The 9,406-nt window shown below is 33.7% G+C and overlaps 1 protein-coding gene across 1 annotated transcript; it reads right to left on the minus strand.

Annotated features, from left to right (window-relative positions):
* Positions 1-802: 802 nt before the first annotated feature.
* LOC143617624 (ent-kaurene synthase 2, chloroplastic-like) lies at positions 803-5,283 on the minus strand. The gene is made up of 14 exons (XM_077090127.1): positions 5,183-5,283; positions 5,071-5,108; positions 4,691-4,982; positions 3,880-4,060; positions 3,585-3,793; positions 3,377-3,497; positions 3,197-3,294; positions 2,910-3,076; positions 2,726-2,838; positions 2,539-2,637; positions 2,247-2,462; positions 2,024-2,165; positions 1,692-1,937; positions 803-1,141 (listed from the first exon to the last, which is right to left on the minus strand). The coding sequence occupies exons 1-14, from the start codon at positions 5,259-5,261 to the stop codon at positions 827-829; spliced, it is 2,316 nt and encodes a 771-aa protein (XP_076946242.1). The 5' UTR covers positions 5,262-5,283; the 3' UTR covers positions 803-826.
* Between the last annotated feature and the right edge of the window lie 4,123 nt (positions 5,284-9,406).

Consider the following 9,406-nt stretch of genomic DNA (forward strand, 5'->3'; position numbering starts at 1 on the left):
ATGCCAATGTGGGTCTCTTTTTAATCATGTGTTTTGCCACACCTTGTTTTCCAAACTACATGAAGATCTTGACTAGACATTTTAGTTTCATGTTTGAAGTTTAAGGTTGTATTTGTTACTTGGTTTATACACAACTAAATTTATTTGATATATGTATCGACAAAGTTTTAATCTTGTGCAATTTATTATAACTATGAGAACCTGTCTTCGAAAAACTTGTATGTTGATTCATGCTTACCGCCCACGCAATTTGTGTCTCACATTTTATATTATTTTTTTGTTTTTTTTTAAATACAAAATATGAAAATGTTATAATGGTTCAAAAGGCGGAACCGATCCTCTTGCCGTCATAATTGTTGGAATCATAAATGTAAAAAAAGTGGTTATTTTTTAAAGAAAACATGGGTTCTAAATCTTGAAACATGATGTTTAATGCATTAGCGCCTTAGCAGTTTCCTCAAAAGCGATGACACATGCAAATATTTAGATGTATCACCGGTTTGGAAGGAAATTGCTAATAAAGGGAAAGGAGTTATTTTAGATGTGAACATGAAACTTTACACTATGTCAATATAAAAATCCATTATAATGCTTTATAGAAGAAAAAACTAAAGTATTGTCGTAAGAGAAAACGAAATGATATGTAAAAAAAATCTATACCTACTGTATGACCGTAAGCCACTGGTTCTGCAACTTTATGGTTTGGCTTATCTTATTATCTGTGTTTGAGTAATAAACGTAAATGCTATTGCTCACTAGCGACAGGACAATGTTTTGCTTTTTTCTATAATTCTAACTGAAAACAAAACCTAAACGATTCCTATACTCATTCTTCACTTCCATTCACAAGCATAATCGGGTCATAAATAACATCCTTCACAATACCAAGAATCGCGTCCCCAGTAAACCCATCATCATTCGCATAAAAAAGATTCAACACGTTACACATGTTCCAAAACGCGTCGTTACAAGCTCTAGGAACAACGCTCCTCTTTTCTTCCGTAACCAATTTCATCATCTCTCTCCGCTTATTCTTTACCATCATCATCATCTCCTTCACAACCTCTTCTTCCACATTATCACTTCCCTCATCACTCAAATGCAATGCCACAACATTTAATTTCCCTTCCTTAAATTCTCTCTACATTAACATTCAACAAAACCCAATATTGGTTTATTACCATTTAGTACATTGTTTATTGTTTATTTTAAACAGAATTACAAATTTTGTCATTTAAACATATGCAATTTATGGATCGGGTTCTTTAAAAAGTTTATTTGCAAGCGTTGTCCTTTACATGACATGTTTGTTTGATTTTCGTCCTTTTGACTAACCGCCATCCAAAAACCCTGTTAAGTCTTGGAATGTGAGGGCATTTAAGTCTTTTTACGCATACTATTTAAATATTTATAATTAAAAAACAAATTAATATTTATATTATTAGAAAAAGAAACTAAATAAAATATGTTAAACAAAAACCCTGTTAATCTTGGCATGTTTGGATTTAACTGAGGTTTTTAGATGGCAGTTTGTGCAAAGGACAAAAAGCGAATGTATTTTGTCATATAAAGGACACCGCCCGCAAATAAACTTTTTAAAGGATTTGATCCATAAATCTCACATATATTTAAAGGATAAAATTTGTAATTCAGTCTTTTGTAAAAAAAGTAAAGTTTTTATAAGCATATACCTTGAAGCTATGGATATCGTTCAAAAGCCGGCCCTGAGTACTCATTAGCTTAAACAGATAATGATACTCAGAGCTTTCGACAATCTCCTCCGACAATTTGGGCCCCACAAGGTAAAGAGCAGGCAGTACAATCGGGCCGAGTGCAAATGACATGTACGCGTTTTCCATGTATTCGTTTATTGTTGGCACATAAGCATCTTTTGTCCATATAGCTTCTCTTAACATACTATTCATGAGATCCAACCACTATACAAACAAACAAATATTTACATGAATATATGAACACCATCTTTTTCTTTTTATAAAGTAGAAAAGACTGAAAAACGTCTTACGATTTGAATAACATGACTTGTTACGTCTCGTCCTTGCCATTTAAAAGCTTTGTCTCCAATCCAACATATTGCATTTTTTAATGCCGAAAATACAATTCTAACTTGCTCTGAACAACAATCATTGTCAACATCTACATTCCATCTGCATTATATAAAAATGTAAAACAAAACATTTTATAAATTTTTAAATAAATAAGAAAACAAATACCGATCAAGATTTTACTTTTCAACACATTGAATCAGGCTGACCAATTCGTCGATAGTACCACCGACGTCAAAAAAGTCATCAACTACTGTAGTAAGGATCCCATTTTTGGCCCATGAAATACGCGCGTCGGTTAATTCTGGTAATGAAAGTATTGCAGCAACTGAGAAATAACAGTATGCGTTTTTTTGCCTAGCAAACTTGAGCTGGTCCAGTTTATTATCCACCACCCACCTGGCGTCACGCCATGTCATCATTTCTTCATTAATCGAAGCACACATATAAAAAAAAATTAACTTAAGATACGTACCTTTCAAGGCCTTTTAGTTCTTCACGATAAATAGATTGACAAGCGTTAAAATCCTCAACTGCAAACGTTAGGTAATCCTTGTTGCTAATATTTGATGAGCTGGCATTAATTAGAGTAATATGTTCAGAATTATGCACTGCTTAATATCTTAAATAATAAATATTTAAAATTGAAATGCAAAACTAACCGATATGTAGTTTTCATAATTCTTGTATTGTCTGCATTGTAAAGATCGATATTCCGTCTAGTGTTTATGCGTTCTAAACCGGTATTAAAGGGGAACTTAAGAGCATTGTCCACCTGATCAAGTTAATCATTCAGACATGAAAATAAACTTAACTACGAGTCAGAGTCAAAGTCAAAATTAGAACCTCTTTTGAATCAGTGGATATAATTCTTTTGAGGAAATCAGCCGACTTCAAAATTTGTTCCCCGAAAGATAATTCCTCTTGGTATAAAACCTGTGACGCGTTAAACACTTCAAGAACTGCATATTTGTCTTTAAAAGCTCCTTCATTAGTAATTTCCGCCAATGGATCTATGCCACGTATCAAGTTATAAAACCAAAACGATAAGAAAATAATAATAATAATAATAATAATAATAATAATAAACAACTTATTATATGTTTTCTTAACTAAGATATAATGAAACATACCTGAGGAGACTTCATACCCATTGATCCTTAATAACCGGAAGGCTAAAGCGCACGTTACAACATCCATGAATATTTGATCATCCTTCTCCACCCAACATCTAAAGTTGACCAAATGATTTGCATTAATGTTTTCATATATTTTGATTAAATAAAAATGAAAATTAATAATTAGTTAATTACCTATATGTTTCATCTAAAACATTTTTAACTTCCACACTGAAATGGTGCGCGATTCCTAATCTTTCAAGTGTGTCAGCCATGGAAAGCCGGATATATAAATCAAAAGGGTAAATTGACGGGACTGAGATTAACCACTTAAATATGTTAGCACAATGTACGGTTTTGAATATTGATAAATTAACGAAACAATAAACTTGTACTGTTGTACCTGCATTACCAAACTTGTCCAAAAGTGAAGTTAAATAATTAAGACAGCCAACATTTTGATTATTAACTAAAGCAGCTGCGGTTGCAGATGGTGAGTTCAAAACCGAACCATTTTTCATCTGATATTTCTTCACCGTACGCCAATCATATAATCTACCGAGTCCTTCTGAAATGTATGCCAGGTATGCATCCATCTCATTTGAATGACATCTATAAGATAATTATAATAACAAATAAAAGTTTGTTTCTTTGCAATATATATGACTCGCATAATATTATAAAAAAAATAAAAATACCTTGTTAGCTCTAATTCTCTCTCGTGTAGCATCAAACAAAAATCTGTTTGGTTTGAAAGAAGGTTTATGTTCAAGGATTTTGCATACTCAATCATACCAGGAAATATGATATCAAAACCAAGAGGAGATTGTTGACTTTTGTCTTTGACCGAAGCAAAATTTGACTCGATAAAACCTAGACCTGCAACAAGAGTTGACTATTTATATGAAGACCAATTATAACTGGCCCTGTAAATGAACCGAACGTTCAGTGAACTGTTCGGCAGGGAGTTGATTTGTAATTAATTATTTAATTAATAAATGAACAAACATGAACAATTTTTTTTTCATTTAGTTAAATGGACAAAACATGCACACATGCCTCACTCATTCATTTATGTTCGTGAGTGTTCGTTTATGTACACTCATTTATGTTCATTTATTTATTCACTTAATTTTTTTGGGGTCAAGTACAGCTAGTTTTCTGAAATTAAAAAATCACCCGTTACAATCCAGTCTAGTTTTTTTATTTTTTAATTGGCATTTCCACAGTAATGTTTGTTCATCTATGTTCAGTTATGCACGCTCCCTAACGTTTATGAACTGTTCATTTATACTATTAAAAAAAGAACATAAACGAACACGAACACATTCATTTTCTTAACAAACGAACACAAACAAGAATACCTCGTTCGTTTACTTGTTCGTGCTCGGTTGTTTGTTCGGTTAAAGTTAAACGAACATGCACATGTCCCTTTCGTGTTCGTTTACAAGCCTAATAAGTTAATAACACTTAAGCGACAGTGAGCAAGAAAGCAGCAGAAAGACATACCTTTATTAATTTGTTCTTCTCCAACATTCCATCGTTTCAACGCAACAATACATGCTAATGTTGAAGAGAGAGAATCTTTAAGCAACGGGCGATTATGATGGTGATTAACAAGACCCCATGAACCGTCATTAAGCTGATTATTAATTAACCAGTTGACACACTCGGGGAAACAAGGAGATTTGGGTGCGTTTGGAGACGGGACCATGGCTACCCATGCTGTGTCATACGCAGAAACCGAAAGTTCTACATTGTTGAACAGTTTTTGGATTCGTTCTTTGGTCGTATCAACGGTCTGCGTAAGTTTGTAGATACATGCAGTTTATTATTAAATACATAAATGAGTGTATACATAAGTGAAGAATGAAGATAATAAGTTATACCAGATTAGTGAGATTCGCTTGTCCTGCATGAGAAGATGCTGCTCAAAACACGAAATTTGAATCAATCGAAGAAATAAAGAAGAGAAACGTGTCACGTTATTCAGATTTGTACCTGTGTAAATAGCTGAAATGGCCCGAGACTGATACGGTTTGGTTGATAAAGGGACAGTCATGCTATGTGCAATATTCATTGATATTCCTATTTATTTTCTGAAAAAAAAACACATGATGAATAGATGTATTTAGAGGCTGTGTATGGAATTAGTAAAAGTATTTGCAAGAAGATTTTTGACAGAGCTAAATGTAAGTATTGGATGAGCTTCTCAAATAAGCTTTTAGTAATAACTAGGCCTGTAAACGAACTGAACGTTCAATGAACTGTTCGTGAACCGTTCGGCGGGAAGTTGTGTATGTTCATTCGTTTAATAAACGAACGAACATGAACAGAAAGCTTGTATTCATTTAATTAAACGAACGAACATGAACACATGTTTCGTTTGGTCATTTATGTTCGTGAACGTTCGTTTAGTTATGTTTGTTTGTGTCTGGTTACGTTTGTTCATTTATGTTCATGAACTGTCCGTTTAGATAACGAATGAACTTAAACGGACACGTTTATTTAAACGAAAGAACATAAACGTATACGTTCATTTTTTAAACGAACGAACATGGACATAAATATTTGTTTGCGTTAGTGTTCGTGTTTGTTTAAAGTTAAATGAATGAACACGGATATGCCCTTGTTCATGTTCATTCGGTTCGTTTACGGGCCTAGTAATATGTTAAAATGTAACGGGCAAGTTTGGGCAGATTTTTTTGATTTTCGGGTTATACCGGGTACATCTAAACTCAAGAACGGGTCAAACTGGACACAATCAAGAAGTCGAATAAACTAAAACCGAATCTAACCTAAATAAAAAAAAAGAAAGCTAAACCGAAACCAAAAATCGAAAAAATTGAAACCGAACTAAAACGAAACTAATTAGAATCGATAAACTTCTATACAATCATTAAATTAATAAAAAAAATCAATCCAATCATAATGAACAATGCATCATAAATCCAGTTAATTAGATGCAAAATCCAATAATAATAATAATAATTTGTGTTGCATGTTAAATCAAATAGGCATGTTACATTAATCCTACTTGCATGTCAAATCATCGTACTCGTACTCAGTAAATCCGAACAATAAAGCAAAATCAAATACAAAATCGTCTTAAATAACACAAGAAACAAAAGAAAAGAATTAGAGATGTTACCTGAAGAATAACAGAACAGAACAGAACATAAGCAAGAAGATGCTTTTGGACAAGACAACAAATAATTGGGTTTACTACTACTTATATAACAAGCATACCCCACTTGTGGGTTTTTGCCACGTGTCAGTATCTCTGTATTAAATGTCTATCTAAATATGGAATATTATTATTAATATTTTATTACTAAGAATATAATAATAGCATTTGTGTAGTTTATTATTAATGTGCCGTTTGTGAATATTCTTTTTTGAAGAAGGTTTTATTACTAACATGTTTATTTTTATTGCAGGAAAGGGTGATAACTGGTAAGTTGCACATTTACCGATCGAGGTCTGATCAATCCTAGCTATTTTGGTTGTAGACATCAAATTCACACCTCTCCAAACGTTTGGGGGGTAATTACACGAGTTGTAAAGAAATATTAATATGTGCAGAATTCAATATGTAACAAGACAATATATTCTGTTTTGTATTCTAAGTGTCGTATTTGACTGTGTTAGTTACTTATTTGTATCCGGCGGTGATACTATGTTCTAAATCATTTCTCAGTCGTATATCATTATTTAACGTCTTTTCGGTGGTATTTAGTTGACAAAATTCAATATGTATGAGGGAGTAAGTCACGTGAATGTGATACCCCTACGAACGAGCCAAGGTCCAGCATGTCAGTTAATGGTTGGGTATTTTGTATATATATTAATGTATTAATTATCTAGTTTTATTGAGTGTACTGTTGAACTTTGGTACTTCATACTTGCTTTTGTATTCAGGTCATTGATCGTTAAAGATGCTAAATGGGAGACCTGTACGAGCATGGAATGATATCTCGGGAAGACCGAAACATTATTTGAAGTCTTACGAAGTGTTAGAAGGATTCGGGAAGAGTATGGATGAGAAATCATAAGCCGATGCTAAAACTGAACAAGATGGGTTGACAAAACGCGACCCAGAAGTAAAACGAGCATATCCTGAGCTAGAAAATGAGTTACGGGACCCATAATGTGTGAATTTTGGGTTTCTCGATGAGAGGAATCTGAATATGTGGTTTTCTTGGGTCACGGTACGCGATGGCATGTTCATATGGCCATCACGATACGCGACGGACATAAAAAAACGTAAAGAAACGGGTTTTAACCTATTTTTACTATTTTACGAACCCTAATCAGTTGGGACGACTTCCAGCAGCTTTGAGGCGATTTTGGGTGAATTCCAGGGTTACCAATCATTTCTTAATCAATCCTAATGGCCTTCCTCATCATAGCTGAAGATTTATCGATGACGATGCTCGGCTAATCTCTCCGATTCATTCCCGGGATGTAGAGTTTGTATTTATTTCAGTTTTGATTGTAACCATGATCATACTATTTGTAATTATCTTTGATTGATCTATGAGTATTGATATTTAGTATTGCTGTGCATTCAATCGGTTTAGGCTTACGTTGATTAGAACGATTAGTTTGTCAGTTGCTATAGTAATTGCTCATAGGGTTGTTTAACTAGATTGAATACAACAAAGCACACAATTGCCCTTAGTTGAGTCATACTGGCAGGGATCGTTTGATAACCAGTGTCGTGTGTTAGCGATTGTTGGCGCCTAAGGTTTAACTTGTTAATCAATCTTTAGTCAGTCTGTGATAATTAATTGGTTAGGTTGCATGAGAAACTGTTAAATTACATTCTTAAACCTCAGGGATGATTCATCTTTGTTAATTGCTTGAATTCGTGAATTTGCTTAATCATTATTATAACCAGCTTATTTGCTTGTGTGATCAGCATTAAAATTTGTTACTTCATAATTTTAGAAATCTGTTACACGATTACATTGACCACATACTCCTGGTGGATACGATACCTTATTTACCCTATCTACTTAGGTTATTTAGGTTTTTGCATGACTCAAACGACGGTCATCATCAGTCTAACTTAAGACGGCCTAAAATTCGTAAGTTCAAGTAGAGGTTAGCTCATTGGGGTTTAAGCCCAAGTACTCTCCTATAATTAGGAGGTCTCACCTCCAGACACGATCATGTTATCTTTTTTAACCCTTTACCATCTCTCTTGTGCTAACACATTTGTATGCATGAAGGGATCACGACAAGGGCAATGATGATGCTATTCCGAATCGAGGGTGTCTTCCCCCTTTAACATCATCACACTATATTTTTTCTATGCATCTTAGCATGAACAATGTCTTGGCTCTACCACACAAAAGGATTCGAAGTGGCTGGACCAAACATGAAGATTAACATTGTCACAAAGCAAGAAGAGGAACCTGAACTAAATCTTGGTGAGTTCAAGAGATGCCATCTAGTCTAATTTTGGGCACAGTATTGGTGCCATATGTAGGACCCCCAGATTAGTGGTTTAGAACTGGAATAAGATATTGATAGTTGTAGACAGATGGAAATGGCATCTAAAGGATATGGATTAGGGATGAGAATGGTATCGTACCTGTATTGAATAACAAATAAGTTGAATCTGTACGGATACCAAATTGGCAAAATTGGTACAAGTAATGGTACGCTACCGACATTCAATAAACCATAATACTAAAACCGTAATACCACAACCAAAGCATAATACCACAAATAAAACCAATAAACCATAATCCAAAAATTCATTCGTGATCAAGTAACATAATACCAAAACATACAAAATTCCCAAAACCTTGTCAATAAAACACACACACACACACACACACACACACATATATATATATATATATTCCAAATGATTACCAAATACTGAAATACCGGAAAAGTATATGCATGTACCCGTACCAAATTGGCTATATTGGTGATTTATGTTTAAAACAAGATTTGAAGGATCGGGACTCTTCTAAACATGATATAAAGAATTTAGGTAGTTTTGATTTGAAGAACATAGGCCATTCAAAATAGGATAAAATTAATCGGTGTCGTTTTGATATGAAGAATCTTGGTCGATTAAAACAAGATTTGAAGAATGGGTCCGTTTTGATATAAAATATTTGGGTCGTTCAAAATAGGATGTGAAGAATCTGGTCCAACTTCAACGAAGCATCCAAACAAGCCTCAAATTCAGATATGGAGATC

The sequence above is a fragment of the Bidens hawaiensis genome, unplaced genomic scaffold, assembly GCF_021521415.1.
Source record: "Bidens hawaiensis isolate Kalapana, Puna unplaced genomic scaffold, B.hawaiensis_p1.1 tig00056023_1, whole genome shotgun sequence".
Taxonomy (NCBI): Eukaryota; Viridiplantae; Streptophyta; class Magnoliopsida; order Asterales; family Asteraceae; genus Bidens; species Bidens hawaiensis.